The 17,437-nt window shown below is 38.9% G+C and overlaps 1 protein-coding gene across 1 annotated transcript in view; it reads right to left on the reverse strand.

Moving 5' to 3' along the window:
* The window catches only part of Cht7 (chitinase 7), a 340,104-nt gene extending 335,938 nt beyond the window's left edge, over positions 1-4,166 (reverse strand). The window contains exon 1 of the mRNA XM_067150566.2: positions 3,973-4,166. Coding sequence (XP_067006667.2) covers positions 3,973-3,975 — 3 coding nt within the window. The 5' untranslated portion in view covers positions 3,976-4,166. The remainder of the gene's footprint in view (positions 1-3,972) is intronic.
* Between the last annotated feature and the right edge of the window lie 13,271 nt (positions 4,167-17,437).

The following is a 17,437-nucleotide window of genomic DNA, read 5'->3' on the forward strand; positions in this document are numbered from 1 at the left end:
CAAGGAAGGGCTAGGAGTGGGAAGGAAGTGGCCGTGGCCTTAATTAAGGTACAGCCCCAGCATCTGCCTGGTGTGAAAATGGGAAACCACGGAAAACCATTTTCAGAGCTGCCGACAGTGGGGTTCGAACTTACTATCTCCTGAATACTGGATACCGGCCGCACTTAAGCGACTGCAGCTATCGAGCTCGTTATCCAAAGTATCAAACTAGTCAATTATGATTGGTAATTTTATCAATGGAAATTTAGAAAAACTACTTCCCTTCTACTACCAATACATATTGATGACATGATGCCCCCAGCAACTTCATTACCAGTAGGCCTACATCTTGATATATTTTGCGTCTATCACAAAGCTAAATTCCGCGTTTTTATTCTTCTATAACACATTAGAATAATGTGAAAATTCTTAGCATTACGTGAGTACTAACTACTGTATTAGAATTTTATTTTAGTCAGTATGTCTGTTGCAGGCTAACACTAATGTGTTGTCATCTTCTCTAATTTATTTCTAGCGTCCTTAGACCCATCCAGGTAAATTTATTATTATTATTATTATTATTATTATTTATTTGTTTTTATAATATCCGATACCCCCTTTTATCCAGGGGCTCTGAATTTTGTTCCGGAGGAATTCCAGAAGTCATCTTCAATGTCAAACTCAAAGACCTGGTACTTTCGTTTCTAAAATTTCAGAAGTCATCTTCAACGTCACACTCAAAGACCTGGTACTCTCCTTTCTATATACATATTTCAACCCTAACTATAGGTTAGAAATGCAGCGGCTAACCTACTATGTAACACCACTCCACTCTATTTCTCTAGAACTCTGCTTCTATCCGCCAGAAAGCTTTCAGTTACGGTATATTTGACGGAAACGACGTGCAATATCAACGACGTGGGTTGGCCTCGAACTGGGATTAAGGTACTTTACTGACCTTTTGAATTACTAATAATAGAATCAAGTACCTTGAATTTAATGTATGAAGGCTTCGTTAAGGTCTTGATTTAATGTGCCCTTGACCACGGCGTTATTTCACAATAATTCATAATCTTACTTCATATCTTTCTCGATTGGTTTTATAAGGAGTAGACCTTAACCGATTAGAGTATGAATAGGCATATGGATATTTATTTTATATTTTAACACATAAATTCAATAAATGATCACATTTGACATTTTAGTTTTGTGGCCATTGATAGCATTCTCAGTGAATCTCAAGGAAAAGTCTACCAAATTGCGCTCTGGTAGTAGTAATGACCCACTAACTACTTTTACGGATTTTGGAGTCACAGAAGTGCCGGAATTTTGTCCCTCAGGAGTTATTTTAAGCTCCAGTAAATCTACCGCATGAGACTGGCATATATCTAGCATTTTAAAATTCTATTGGACTGAGTCGGAATCGATCCCGCCAACTTAAACTCCGATGACCAGTGATCTACCCGTTTGAGTTTCTCATCCCGACCAACGGTTTTCTATTCTAAATATTCGTAGTCGATTAAGTTACTACTAATTTCGAAGTTAATGAGACAATGTATTCCATTCACTTTCGTAGCAAAAATTGTCATAAACCGTAAGATTCGTTCGACCTCGTCTGAGAGGCTTCCTGAATTGCAAACAAGCAATCGTTTCAGTATTTAGACTTGGCCTTTATAACCTGAATCAACTGATTTCCAATTGTTTATGTTGGATTTACCTCTAATACTGGGGGTACATAGTTAATGCACCACTTATCATGTTCGGCCTCCAATAAAATACATACGTAATAATTCGTGGCGCATTTAATTTTACATGAGACAAAGTCTCTACTTAAGAATAAAATTTGAGTGTTAAGATTAATTTTTATGAAGATAGGACGCATGCTATGAAGATATACTTGTATATAAGTCCACTAACTCTTCTACTCAGCGAATTCGTGTTCAGGTCCTTTCAGACTTCTTCGCAAGTAGCCTACTAAAGATTTCAGAAAAACAATCGCATATGTTAAAAATTAGTCTTTCGTTCACATTTTATTCAAATCAAATAATAAGTATCAAATAATAACTACTCTGTACAGAATAACATAGCATATCCTTGTAAGTAAGATTCTGCAATTCTCAACAGCTGCTTTTATCCTGTGTTTCACAAGATATCTTTAATTGCGTCGTCTATAACGTTGTCGAAAAATTTCGATTATATTATTAATATGATTAATAATTCGAAATTAACTAACAGTATTTCTTTAGTCTTTGTTGCAGTTCAATATCCTTAACGAGCTGTATATAGTTCACAGCACTACTACTACTACTACTACTACTACTACTAATAACATTATTGATCGTTCCTTTCGTCGTTCAATGTCTTAACAGATCATCAGTTGTTGAATTTTATTCTGAAAAATGTTCTTACATCTTCAGAGATTCGATCCTCCAACCTATGAGGGAGTCACAGTGCACCACAGTATTGACGGAGCTAGTATATAAAATGAAAACAAGAATGGATATTAACTATAGGTTTGTAAATGTACGTATTCTTCTTCAAAATGAGAATCGCTAAGGTTATCTCAGAAAAGTCGCGCAGTGACGGAAAGAGAAATTCTGAGGATTTCTGCAAAATTGATATCCCAGTTCAGCTGCGAACGTCTTAATAATTTGGATTCCATTTCGAGTTCGCGACTTGTCAGTGTGCTTCATTTTCACACAAATGAACAAGACAAATGGGAAATTGAATTTTTAAATTTCACATTCTATGAAAATATTATAGTCATACCTTGAAACCTTCAACGTTATAAATTTCCTGCCTTAAATTGACCCATAAAACTGCTGGAGAAACTCAGCCGACGAAGCTGTTGACCTGCTCTAAATAACTACTGTCGCGCTGATTTGTAATACATTTATATGACAAAGTAAGATTTCAGTCTTATCTAGAAGTGTTTCCATCATTCGCTGAGGAGCTCTAAGACACATTCAATCTGAAACCATATCTCTTTACTGGGAGATTATCTTATATGTTGTGAAGTATTAGAAAGTGACGTGGATCTATGTTTTCGTTCTCTGAGGAATGCCCCTGTCCGAGGCGATTGCCTCAAGAAACAAACAGTACATTATAAGGTGTTTCTTAAACATGAAGTTTCATTCTAAACAGGAAATTAAATGCCTTAAATATGAAAGCTGGTGTCATTACACGGATAAAAGCAATTATAAGACAAGACTCTTTCATGAATAAAAGTGTGAAATCGTTAATTGACATACTTACGCTTTCATTGTCTAATCATAAAAAGATAGCCTTTCCGGAAAAACAGAGGGAATATTTATATGAAATAGGGGTGCAGGGGGGTGGAATATTGTTTGTAACCACAACACCTTATTTGGATAGTATGTAATTTATAATTATAATTAATATTAATCAAAATTTTGTTTAATTTTCCTCAATTGATAAAAAAAAGAACATTTCTATCCAGTGATTTTTATTCACTCGGACAATTAGTGCTCGTTATGAATAAGGATTGATTGAAAACCGTACTGTTATCTTGTTAAAATATATATTCGAATGTCTTTAACAGAATTCAGGTACTGAATATAAATATTATATTATGAAAAATGTGTGAACCATTTAATAGATACGGGTTTGCTACGCGGACCAGTTAATTTCTCTTCTGTTGCGATCACTAACCCAGCTTAGTTCATATTGAGTAACAACTAGACTATCTCTTCCGGAGATCAGCTTCTTTACAATACCTGTTTGTTGCGCGGTTTCATTATGCCATATATGACAACATGAGAGCCAGTAGCTTGAAGTTGTATAAGTCTCCACTGGATTTCTTTATTTTTACTAAGTAATAATCTTAAAATACTGATAATATTATTTGAAATATCAATAGGGTAATTTTAGAAAAAAATTCAAATAAAATATTCAATGAAAGAATTTAAAATGTTATTATCATATTAATAGGCATCATATTATATAATATTTAATATTTCATTTGGTACTCACCATTATGAAAGGCAGAATAGCGAAGATGTTAAAGAAACTTGAAAACAATCTCCCTTTCCTATGCCGTCTTCAAACTAATTGTTCGTGTTGTTAACACTTTGTCCGAAGAACTACAAAAACCTAGAAGCGAACCGAAGTCCAATGTATGTTGCTATAGTTCACACTTATGTTCAGTGCTAGAAGACAGTGCACCTTCCTCGGTATCTGCCCAAACACTAACTGAAAGTTCTTCGTCTACGAGTCGAGAAGGAAAACTGATTTCTGCTTGAAAGAAAAAAAACGACTAACCTCTCGTCGCACCAACTGCACTGACAGACTAACATACATTCACACCGAGCTTACCTTCAGCGGAGACAGAGCATACAAGGAGCCCCTTTTTTCCTTTCCCTTGGCTGGCAGCAGCCAATAGCAGGGCTTCAAAAGGAGAACGTGAAGGTGAAAACACCAATAAGACTGCGGTGAGACTGGAAACGGCTACCCTATGGTACAGTCATTTCAAGACGAAGTGTACAATCGTCCAGTGCACTGAGGGAAAACTGAAGGAGGGCACGATTGCTTTGTAAGCGAGCACGAGCTTAACGGGAGATTCCAATGCGCGATCAAGCTATAAACATTAGAAATCATTAACATTTTATGAACGACTACTTACGAGCATTGGAATGCAAAAGTCGATGTCGTAACACTCGGTAACAATCACTCTCGATTGTCGTGATGCAGGTCATTCTCATCTTGACTCTTTAACGTGATTTATTTCTTACTCTCAAATGTGTACGGATTTCGGAATCGCGTTGGCAAAATTAATCCATGATGGAAATTTCAACTATTCGACTTAGAATACATTTCACAGTAACCCTGCGTGTGGAAAATACAATTGATAGTGTCCTTAAGGGCTTATATGGACAGAGTTAACAACTCAAGACTAAATGAGACTTAGTCCTAATAGTTTCGCTGGGCTGAGTGGCTCAGACGGTTAAGGTGATTGCCTTCTGACCCCCAACTTGGCAGGTTCGATCCTGGCTCCGTCCGGTGGTATTGAAGGTGTTCAAATACGTCAGCCTCGTGTCGGTAGATTTACTGGAACGTAAAAGAACTCCTGTGGGACTAAATTCCGGCACCTCGGCGACTCCGAAAACCGTAAAATTAGTTAGTCAGGCGTAAAGCTAATAACATTATGATTAGCCCCAATGGTGTAATACTGGGAGAATTTAAATGGAACGTCGTATTATTTGATTTCCCGACTAAGGGAAGTTTATTGAAACAAAATGTCTGATTGATTGATTGATTGATTGATTGATTGATTGATTGATTGATTGATTGATTGATTGATTGATTGATTGATTGATTGATTGATTGATTGATTGATTGATTGATTGATTGATTGATTGATTGATTGATTGATTGATTGATTGATTGAGGTAAGGTTAAGGCTTAGCGAGTTAAAAATGTGTCATCAGTGAATGAGACGTTACAATTATTATGACATGTATTATCTATAATAACGGTGGGAGAGGGGGCCAGACGGGGGCGTGAAAAACATAGAGGCTTAACTACTGGATTTCCATTCAGATTGCCGAGATTCGACTGAATTTTCCGACCAATGATCTATTCATCTTACACCGTATTCACTGAAGCCATTCCAGAATTCTCCACTCATTCTGCCAATAGAAACCTTTAAAAAGTTAGGAAATATCCTAAGCATTATTACCTTATTATTATTATTATTATTATTATTATTATTATTATTATTATTATTATTATTATTATTATTATTATTATTATTATTATTATTACCTGTATGTTGCCATTTCTTGAATGAAGCAGTCATTTTTCATCTATCTCTTGGCACAAGCCAGAGCAAAATAAAGCTTCCACGGAAGTCTCAGACTCATTGACGGGTGTGACAGTACGGACGCTTCTGAGGTTATAGGTGGTGCTGAGTAATGACATTCAGAGAACATCTAGTACGTCTGAATGTTATCGAAGTTGCTACTCATAGGGCAAATCGTGCTGCAATAGCACTTTCTAGCACAGTAAGGAAAGTAATGGTGAACTACTGAACTCCTCATCATGCCTTGAACGCCTCATTTTGGCACCGCCATAGTTTTCTTTCTTCGGTTTCCCTTCAACCGCTTAAACTTTGGTGATGCTACTTGAGGATCCAACCAGTCTTCGGCTGATGACCAAACAAAGTTATTATTATATATTTTACTTCTTCAAAAAAATCCCCGATGAGATCCCGTAGTTTATATTTCACGCCTTCTCCTCTGCCGTCACTGGTAGTAGTAACAGTATTTTGGTCTTAAGTCCATGTTCTTGTTATTGCAGCTACATGTGCCACTTGATTGCTTCCTAACCCTTCATCCCTACGTAACCTTCACTGGCTATATCTGCTCTGAAAGGTTTGACATATACTTCCCTTGACCTCCCTCTACCGTTTTCTCGTGTAGCTTCCTGACATTTGTTCTTGTTTGCAGAACATTTCTGCTGGAAGTACAAAAAGGCGCACAATAATGTCACAAATTCCAAGATTTGTAAACACAATTTACAAAATATAATCACCACACTACACAATAAAATAATAAACTCGCTAGCGCATAACTATCAGCTCTCAATATCAAGCCAACAAGCACCTAATTGCGAATACATTGCCGATATTTACGACAGCAAAACAATATAAATAAAACTGGAAGTGCGGTAATTTGCGGCGTACAGCTTCCTGTCAGTGACTAGGAGGCCAACGCTCTAGCGCCATTATGGTGAAACGTTCCAATTACAGCTTTATGCTGGGCTTCACAAGCGATTGTCAAGGCCGGTATAAGGAGCGCAGCGAGGGATCCAGTCGGCCGTGGTTAGATTAGCAGTTTGCCGTTTTCAGCCACTACGAGCTCTAATGTGAGTCAATGCAGAGTTTCATTTAAGGAATGTTGTAGTTGCGTGCAAACACAAGTTGGCAGGACAAATCGGTTCAAAATAACTAGTGGGCTGAGACAGGGAAGTGTTCTATCACCAATCCTGTTTACAATAGTAATGGATGACATCATGAGAACAGCAAAAGCAGCATATGGAGGAAGAGAAATGAACATGATGTTATTTGCAGATGATATTGTGATTTGGGGAGAAGACGACAGGAAGGTTCAAGAACAGTTGAATGTGGTGAATGGGAAGATCGAAGAATGTGGATTGAAAATAAGTGTAGAAAAGAGTAAAACTCTTGTTATGACTAGAGGGGAGAAAGAAGGGAAAGGTCAGATTAGACTTGCAGACAAGCCCCTGGAAGTAGTGGAAACGTTTAAATATCTGGGGAGTGAATTAATGGAGAATGCTCGACTGGATGCTGAGATTAGTAAAAGGATTCAAGCTGGAAGTTGTTTCTATCATAGTGTAAGAAACATGTTATGGGACAAAGACGTGCCAACGGAAGCAAAGAATACTATGTACAAGATGTATTACGTACCCATAACAACTTACGGACCAGAAACTTGGACAATGACAAAGAAGGATGAGAGTCGAATACAGGCAGCCGAAATGAAGTTCTTGAGGAGTATGATACAGAAGAGTAGAAGAGACAAAATAAGGAATGAGAAAATCCGGAAAGAAATTGGAGTGGAAAAAATGAATGATAGAATAGAGAAGAGCCGACTAAGATGATTTGGGCACATAAAGCGATGAGTGACGGAAGAATGCCAAAAAAGGTGATGGAAATGCAAATCCAAGGAAGAAGAGGCCGTGGACGACCACGATTGAGATGGAAGGATACCATAAAACGCAGCATTATAGAAAGAAACCTGGACTGGGACACAGTGTTGGAGGAGGAGTGGTGGAAAGACCGAAGAAAGTGGAGAAGAACCATATTTGCCCCTACCCGGCTACAGCTGGATAAAGGGAAATGATGATGATGATGATGATGAACTCCATTCGGTATTGGTATTTTTCAAAAAAAAAAAATGCCTGAGGGTATTGAACAAAGGAAAACGTTACAGAACGACTTACGTAAATAAGTTAATTTGGCTAGGAGTTGAATTAAAAAGAAAACGAGTAAAGAAACAAGTGATTTTAGGCTGTTCTTTCCGGAACTGCGTTTTGGTGGGAGGTGATTTTCGAAATTTTTTTCCTTTCCTTTAAGTTTGATAGAGCTAACCAAGGCTCGAAATTTGAAACCTTTCTGGGACCTTTAGCCCTTCAACTTTCGGCACAATTGAGGAAATTGCTTAATGTTACGTTTTTCGTAGTGTGGAGGACTTCTAGTTTCTCTGCTAAGACATTTTTCAACATTGAAATCCCTGATGCGATAATTTACATTTCACGCATTCTCTTTTGCCGTCACTGCTCCAAGGGCATTATTAATCTACTTCCTTTAAAATTTAATTTCCTTACCTTATTCTCCTTGCATTATCTGATGTGAGATTTTTTCTACTTCCTTTAAAATTTCATTTCCTTACCTTATTCTCCTTGCAATATCTGATGTGAGATTTTTTCTGGACAAAGCGGAGGCGGGACAGGATTTTCTCCGTGTACTCCGGTTTTCCCTGTCATATTTCATTGCAGCAACACTCTTCACTATCATTTAATTTCATCTGTCAGTCATTAATCATTGCCCCAGACTATATTCCCTTTCCCTTTCATTACATTTATTTATTTATTTATTTATTTATATATTTATATATATATATATATATATTTATTTATTTATTTTTATCTTAAATATGTCTCCAGAAGTGAGTATATAGCATTTTTCAGCAATTACTGTGCATGGAAGAGGAATTTCACGGTGCAGCTGAGATCAGGTAATATATCGACCTACTTGGAGTTACGATCATCACGAAAGTTATTACTTCATTATTATTCGGCCGTATAAAAATCGTGTCTCCTGCGCCCCAAAACTTAGGAGAAATAATAGATCTTAGGAGAACGGGAGCACAAATAAAATTATAACTGGGGACTGGCTTGAGAGGACCAGTCGTAGAAAGAAACTTCGCCCGAGAGTGATTGAAACGCGGATCCTCGAGCTGACAGGATCACTCCACCGCAAGTGCTCCGCATTGACACCGCCTGAAACCCACCGTGTGTGTGTCTTTGATGGTGATTTCTTGACATGGCTCTGAAGCTGGTCATAAGTCACGTGAAGATTGAGCAACGCCGCCTCCCAAACGAATTTGAATACGCCCGCGAATTGATCTGACTGGCTAACTTCAGTAGCTAATATAATAACAAAAGTGTGATATCGATTCTTTTCAAATTGTTTATCAGTACTACCAACCCTCTAATGCTCATATACACTGTTCACGTCATTTCCGACCAACCTGTATATCCCCTCAGCTGCTCTAAAGTTATAACTTATATCTGAGAATTCTCTTCATATAGACATCACATTTTTCACTTTTCTGAGATTATTTTTAACTTTACAAGCTCCTTAGTTATTTATACGCAAGTATATTCCGTAAAGTTTTATGTTCCTTTCAGTTGCAAGTTGGTTTCGCTGGACTCCACTATACGAGCGCCCAAAAGCTATAAACTACATGTGAGTATTGTATTCATATAAACATGCCCTTTTTATTTAAATTGATGCTTTTATAGCCGGTAATAATAAACGTGGTAATCTTTTGGGTTTTTGTCGTGTCCAAGGAATAATCTGTGGGAATTATTCATTGTTCGCGACGACTTAGCTGCGCGTCCTCAGAACACAAAACAAGTCCGTCCACGAACACAACTGTTCTGACAATCATAACGAGAACTTGGAATTACTTGACCAACTGTCATTGTTATATCAGGCGTAATCGCGGACGGACGTGTTTCTCTTCTGAGGACACTGCAAAATATCTTCGCGAAAGGTGAAGTGTTCCTTTAGTTCGTTTCATTGACACGGCAAAAATCCAAAATATTATGTCTATGCCTCTTTTCTTTATATTAAGCGGTAGAAGATTTTATGTGCTTTTCATTTCCAAAGTCAAGATATGAATCATATGCAAACATTATTAACTGCCAGTGCTTTCTGTGAACTCTTCATAATTATTCGATAGGTATGTATCCTGTGTTCTTTTCAGCATGAAAGAGACCATATATTCATTTTAATGATTGAATTAATTAATTACATATAATTAATTACATTATGTAATTAATTAATGTGTCCTAAGTCTTCTATTCAGCATGAAAATGACCATATATTAATTAATTTATTAATTAATTTAAATTTAAAACTCTAAATTTAAATTTAAACTTTAAATTTAAACTTTAATTTAAAATTTTTACATTGAAACTTAAATTTAAATTAATTAATTAATTAATTAATCAAACAATCATCTGCTTTTAGAGCTGTTGCCCACGTGGCAGAGTCCCTGTCAGTTGTTTACCTAGTCTTTTATTAAATAAAAGGGCCTTGGCCTACCAAGCGACCGCTGCTCAGCCCGAAGGCCTGCAGATTACGAGGGACCGTGTGGTCAGCACGACGAATCCTCTCGGCCGTTATTCTTGGCTTTCTAGACCGGGGCCGCCATCTCACCGTCAGATAGCTCCTCAATTCTCATCACGTAGGCTGAGTGGACCTCGAACCAGCCCTCAAGTCCAGGTAAAAATCCCTGACCTGGCCGGGAATCGAACCCGGGGCCTCCGGGTAAGAGGCAGGCACGCTACCCCTACACCACGCGGCCGGCTCAGTCTCTCATTTACCTTCCTATAAACGAATATTTGCCCTAACTTGTTCTCTTGAATTCCAAATTGATTTTCATATTATGATCTTCCCTACTATTAAATGCTCCACTGAAGCTTATTCGTCTACGAATGTCACTTCGCGCTATCTCTCTACTGGCAGCTCGAAACATACCACTTAGTCGAGAATCTCGTCTCCTTACTCCCATCTATTCCCACCCCAATGTTTCAAACATTTTCGTAACACTACTACTTTGTCGGTAATCACCCAGAATAAAAGAAATGGCGTATGACTTTTAGTGCCGGGAGTGTCCGAGAACATGTTCCGCTCGTCAGGTGCAGGTCTTTTATTTGACGCTCGTAGATGATCTGTGCGTTGTGATGAGGGTTAAATGATGATGAAGACGACACATACAGCTAGTCCCCGTGCGAGAGAAATTGACCAATGGTGGTTAAAATTCTCGAGCCTGCCGGGAATCAAACCCGGGATCCCTGTGACCAAATGCCAGCACGCTAACCATTTAAACATGAAGCCGGACACCCAGAACAAATCGTTCTGCTTTCCTTTGAATCTTTTCCAGTTTTTGTATCAATTAGCTCTGTTGTGGGTCTTATACCCTGGAAGCATATTCTAACGGAGGTCTTAGCAATGAGTTACACGTCCTCTTCTTTATACACTTACCATAACTCTTAAATACTCTCGTACCCATGTGAAGAGTCCACCTCTGTGGTGTAGTGGTTAGTGTGATTAGCTGCCACACCCGGAGGCCCGGGTTCGATTCCCGCCTCAGCCACGAAACTTGAAAAGTGGTACGATGGCTGGAACGGGGTCCACTCAGCCTCGGGAGGTCAACTGAGTAGAGGTGGGTTCAGTTCCCACCTCAGCCATCCTGGAAGTGGTTATCCGTGTTTTCCCAATTCTCCTCCAGGAAAATACCGGGATGGTACCTAACTTAAGGCTACGGCCGCTTCCTTCCTCCTCCTTGTCTATCCCTCCCAATATTCCCATCCCCCACCAAGGCCCTTTTCAGCATAGCAGGTGTGGCCGCCTGGGCGAGGTACTGGTAATTCTCCCCAGTTGTATCTCCCCTTCACAGTCCAGGACACTGCCCTTGAGGCGGTAGATGTGGGATCCCTCGCAGAGTACGAGGGAAAAGCCAACCCTGGAGGTTAAACAGATTAAGAAGAAGAAGAAGAACCATGTGAAGATACTTTTAACCTTTCTTAAGAACCTCTATGTGATTACTCCAATGAACATCATTCCTTATATTAACACCTGTGTATTTGCAGTGTTCCCAATGATGCACTACCACCCCTTCAACCCAGTAATTAACAGAGAGAGAACTTTTCCTCTTAAGGCCGGTTTCCACTGACTAACATTTAACACCAACATGCTAAATGTAACATGTTACAATTGACATGTATATTGTGATTGTGTCTTTCAATTGACTTTGCATGTTAACTCAAACTGTTGAGATTAACACTTTTAACATGTTGGCACGTTTTCTGCTCAAAGTGGAAAACATGGCAAGTCAATTCGTGGTTCGTGAGATGTCGGCACAGCCTCGACAACTTCCTTTCTGTTCCAGTGTCAACAGATAGCCAAACGACACAAACGAAGTGCTTCTCGTGAAGTAGGAGTATAGTTACAACACTCCGAAACACTTATTCTCTTTGTTATAAATTACAAATACAGTAGCGCTACCGTGTCGTTCTGTCTGCACTATACCAATGCCCGAGTGCACCAAGCTCGGTAATTATCAGCCTTTACGAAACCGCGATTAAATTTTTACCGTGGTATTGTCGCAAAAGCAGTGCACAGTTACTATCACTCGGTTTCGTTACCGCGGTTTCTTGACGCTTGATTTTCTCGCTATTATTCCCCTCGGATTAAATTCAAAGTAGTATTCAGGACGCAGTGATCGTTTCGACAGTCAGTTGTTACATTTTGCGACAGCGCAAGCAAGTTGTCAGCTCCTTAAAATGGAAAATAAAGTAATGAAACGTCCTAGAGTTCCTAATTTCAGTCCTCACGAAAATTTCGTCCTGTTGGATTTGGCTGAAAAATATAAGGCAGTCATTCCATGCACCCATGCCTCTGATGCGGGTTATGCAGAAAAAAAATGTAGGCCTTAATAGAATACTTATATGGTAGTAAACTCATATACGTAATATACTTATACATATTTTGCTTATACATTTAATTTAACTATAGCATCACTTTAAAATAATAAACGGTAATATAACTTCCAGAACCTGATGACAATCCGAAAAGATCTCCCACTATTTCCAACCCTCTGGACATACTACGAGATATTGGTAGTGTGAGTACGGTATGTTAATATGTTCGCCATATATCACAATGCACAAAACTATATACAAGTAACTGCAGACCACAGAACTACAGACTGCGTTTTACACTTTACGATGGTGAAAAAATGAGTGTATCCTCCTCATTCAATACATTACACTCATTTTTTTCACCATTGTAAAGTGAAAGCCGTAAATACGGAATGATTCTAATATCCTGTAATAGACTGCGTTTATCTATATACATATATATATATAATTATTCTGTTTTAGGGGACTTTGGTGTTGACAATGATGATGATGATGATGATGATGATGATGATGGTAACAACTTAAGCCTGTGTCCTCAAGATTTTGGGCAAACTCCACTACATACACCAACAAGACCTTCAAGTGGTGTAGACCTAAAGGTGAAATATTTTCTGCTTTAATTTAGTTTTAGAAAACTTCACTGCACTGCACTGGATGTGGAATTTAGATAGTGAAAATAAATTTAAAAGTCACCAATATTTTTAACCATTATTTTTTTCAATTTACATGGCACCGCATTTTTTCTCTCTTCACTAAAAGAATGGGTGTATATTTTTGTTTGCAACACCAATCGAGGAAGACCCCTAGAGGTATGAAAAAGAGTAAGCTGACAGCAACGGAGTCACAAATGCTGAAGAAGTGCAGAGAGGCACTTTTGTTGGACATGGCGCTGAAAAGAGAAAAGCATAACGAGGAATTAGAAATTTTTAAATTAAAAAAGGAATTAATAAAAGAAAAAATTGCATACTGGAAAGCAAAAAATGCTGAATTATTGTAAAGGAAATTAGTTTTAAATAAAATCTCACCTTATCTTTGTTTGAATTTAAGTAAAATATCTGTTAATTAGAGCACGTCTCGTAATTTGTCCTGGATTATCATCATTCCTGAGATGCAGATGCACAGCAGGTAAATTGCTTCCTTCTTCTTCTTCTTCTTCTTCTTCTTCTTCTTCTTATTCAAGTACTTGAAGATTAATTTCAGGGTCATTTGGAGGTTCTATTTCTCGAGCTGCAATGGCAATGTTGTGCAGCACAGCCGTGGCAACAATAATGTTCGACATGTTTTGAATGTTGCATCGAAGTCCTAAAGACATGGAAGGGAACCTCCTTTTCCACACGCCATATTATCTCTCGACAACATTCCTTGTCGCAATGTGTGCTCTGTTATATACTTGTTCTGCTGGGGAGGTGGGATTCTGAACAGGTGTAAGGAGGAAGGATTTTCATGGGTAACCTCCATCACCCAAAGGATAGGCATTAGCTATTTCTCTCGTCTCGAGACGCGCTCTCAGGCGAGAATTGTGAAATATTGTGCTATCATGAGTCGACCCTGGCCATCTCGCTGCAATATCTCGTATCATGAGATTCGAATCGCTCACAGTTTGCACGTTTAGCGAGAAATAACCTTTCCTATTTCTAAATACCTCCCCATTTTCACCTCCGGGAGACTGTATTCGCACATGAGTGCAGTCCAGCGCACCCAATACACCAAGGAACCCACCAATTGTATGAAGCCCTTCCATAACCTCTCTTTGTTCCCGCTGCGAAAGTGGAAGTTGAATGAACTGCTACAGTAACGACGCAAGTAGATCAGAAACCTTGTGTATTATGCGGCATACTGTTGTTCTGTCAATATCACAGACGTCGCCGATCACTCCTTGAAATGTTGCAGTTTCATAGAACCGCAGTGCTATTAAAAGACGATTTCTATGGGATATAGAACAGTTTCTCCCGGTAGAGAATTCCAGTTGTTCACCAATTAAATCTAAATAATTCACTGTTTCCTTACGCAATCTAAATCTTCTCTGAAACGAAACATCGCTTAATTCTTCAAATAAAGCGCGTCTCTCTTCTATAATTCTCCCTTCATTTCTTTCAAACTGATTAAGTTACTGGTGATATATACCCTATAGCTGTTAAGCTCCATCTTGGAATCTTTAACCACAGAGCACAAATACAACTTTACCGCGGCTTTCTTAGTTAACCGCTCGCTCACGGGCGGTAAACATTATACCGCGGTAATACGTTGGTAAGCTGGAAACCGAGCTTGGTGCAGCAGAAATACAACTTTACCCTGGTAAATTCTATTTTTTTTTGCTAGGGGCTTTACGTCGCACCGACGCAGATAGGTCTTATGGCGACGATGGTATAGGATAGGCCTAGGAGTTGGAAGGAAGCGGCCGTGGCCTTAATTAAGGTACGGCCCCAGCATTTGCCTGGTGTGAAAATGGGAAACCACGGAAAACTATCTTCAGGGCTGCCCACAGTGGGATTCGAACCTACTATCTCCCGGATGCAAGCTCACAGCCGTGCGCCTCTACGCGCACGGCCAACTCGCCCGGTAAATTCTAAAGTTTACCGCGGCATTCTCTTTACCGAGGTTGGTGCACTCGGGCATAAAATTTATAGTTAGGAATGGAGTGGAGCAAGAAGATTACTCTGGATTTAATTAATGTTTGTGTGATGTCTCATCAAATAAATACAGAGATAAAGTGAAGAAAGCCGACAGTTTCCAGGAACTCTAAAATATCCATAATTGTTCCCGCGAGTGCTTCGAAACAAAATCCTAGCATCCCTCCGCTCCTAGTACAGTCGAGAATTGCAAAAAATCCAGAAAAGTCTGAAGTTGGGGCACGAAGTTTATACTTCAAAGTGGTTTTCTTTTGAAGCAATGAGCAGGATGAGGGGTGGGAATGTGCCTAATAAAACTGCATTTCTAAATCATAACAAGAAGCAACAGTGGCAATAACAAAGGCCAAATCCTCTTCACATGAGTCCAGTGTCCTTGTTTGAAAATACTAAACACCACCTAAATGAAAAACCTACAACCTGTTTTGCTAGTCATTGACCGGGTCAGGGATGTAATGAATGAAACATATATAGGCTCTTATTACAATGGGGTCGCCACTCCCAAGGTGATTTATTAATGAGTGATAAATGCTATGAAATGATAGTGGAGAATGTTGCTGGAATGAAAGATGACAGGGAAAACCGGAGTACGCGGAGAAAATCCTGTCCCGCCTCCGCTTTGTCCAGCACAAATCTCGCATGGAGTGACCGGGATTTGAACCACGATATCCAGCGGTGAGAAGCGGACGCGCTGCCGTCTGAGCCACGGAGGGTCTACACCACCTAAATGTATTACCATAAACTGATATGACGAACTACCTATATATAAACAAAGAAAGTCAAGTTTAACATGTTTATTAAGTATGGACACAATGTTAAATGAAACAGTATTCAACATTTAACATGTTGTTGTTAAATGTTAATCAGTGGAGACCAGCCTTTAGTGAAACAACTTGACATTTCATCCTATTTACCATCACACCATTATTTCAGACTACTGGGAAAACGTCTTAGGACTTAATAGGTCAAAAGAAGAGAGGGCAGTCTTTGGAAAGGTATGACCAATATGAGCAGACAAGAACATCTGAGATCCTTTTGTCGTAGCTCCCAAGATACACATCAGATACAAAGCACTAATTCTTAACGCAAAAGTGTCTTCGGAATAATCCGTCTGTCGCCACAGTACAAACGGCAATGCAACCTTCAATAACATCGCAATTTGAAATTCGCAAGTGGAAATTAGTCGAAGACGAGTACAAGACAAATTATTTTAAAGGCAATTGAATGCGAGTTCATAATCCATTTGTTGTGACAAGGTCAAAGTTAAATTACCTCCTACAGCTGTATGCGTGGAACTTAAGAATGTCATTGAGAGTAACGATTTCAAAATCAAGAACGTTTTAGAGGATATCCATTCCATGAACTCCTTTCCTTTGCATGGGTAAGATTTGAGTCAGTTAATATTGGAGGTAGGAGTCCTTTCTACTTAAGAACATGGTCACGTTTATCACATGGCTGCCAATTTGCAGTTTCTCCCTCGTGGTAAACCATCATTATTCATGTTTTTTTAATACTGGATTCAGATGATGCCCTTGAACATCGGATAAACCATAAATAATATTACCGGCTTTACATCCCAGAAACTAATTTTACGGTCATCGGAGACGCCGAGGTGCCAGAATTTAGTCATACAGGAGTTCTTTTCCGTGCCACTAAATCTACTGACACGAGGCTGACGTATGTGAGCACCTTCAAATACTACCGGACTGAGCCAGGATCGAACCTGCCAAGTTGGAGTCAGAAGGCCAGCGCCTCAACCGTCTGAGCCACTCTGCTCGACAAACCACAAAGATAGCGAAAACTTTGACCTACGAATGATGCAGGAAATATAGGAATTATTAGTAGATTACAGTATAGCCCGTACGTACAGTTATTTTATTTTATGAAAGGCTCAACATAAAAAGTGTATGTAATAAACAAATACATTTTCATGATGATAATGATTTGATACGAGGAGATATAACTTCACCACAGTTCGTAAAATAACTATTGTTTTTCTTAAGCTGTAGTGGTGCACCATCAAGCTATTTTGAACTGTTTGTTTATTATAAACGGACAGCTGGTATGAGTAGAAT

Source organism: Anabrus simplex, chromosome 6 (genome assembly GCF_040414725.1).
Source record: "Anabrus simplex isolate iqAnaSimp1 chromosome 6, ASM4041472v1, whole genome shotgun sequence".
NCBI classification, from domain to species: domain Eukaryota; kingdom Metazoa; phylum Arthropoda; class Insecta; order Orthoptera; family Tettigoniidae; genus Anabrus; species Anabrus simplex.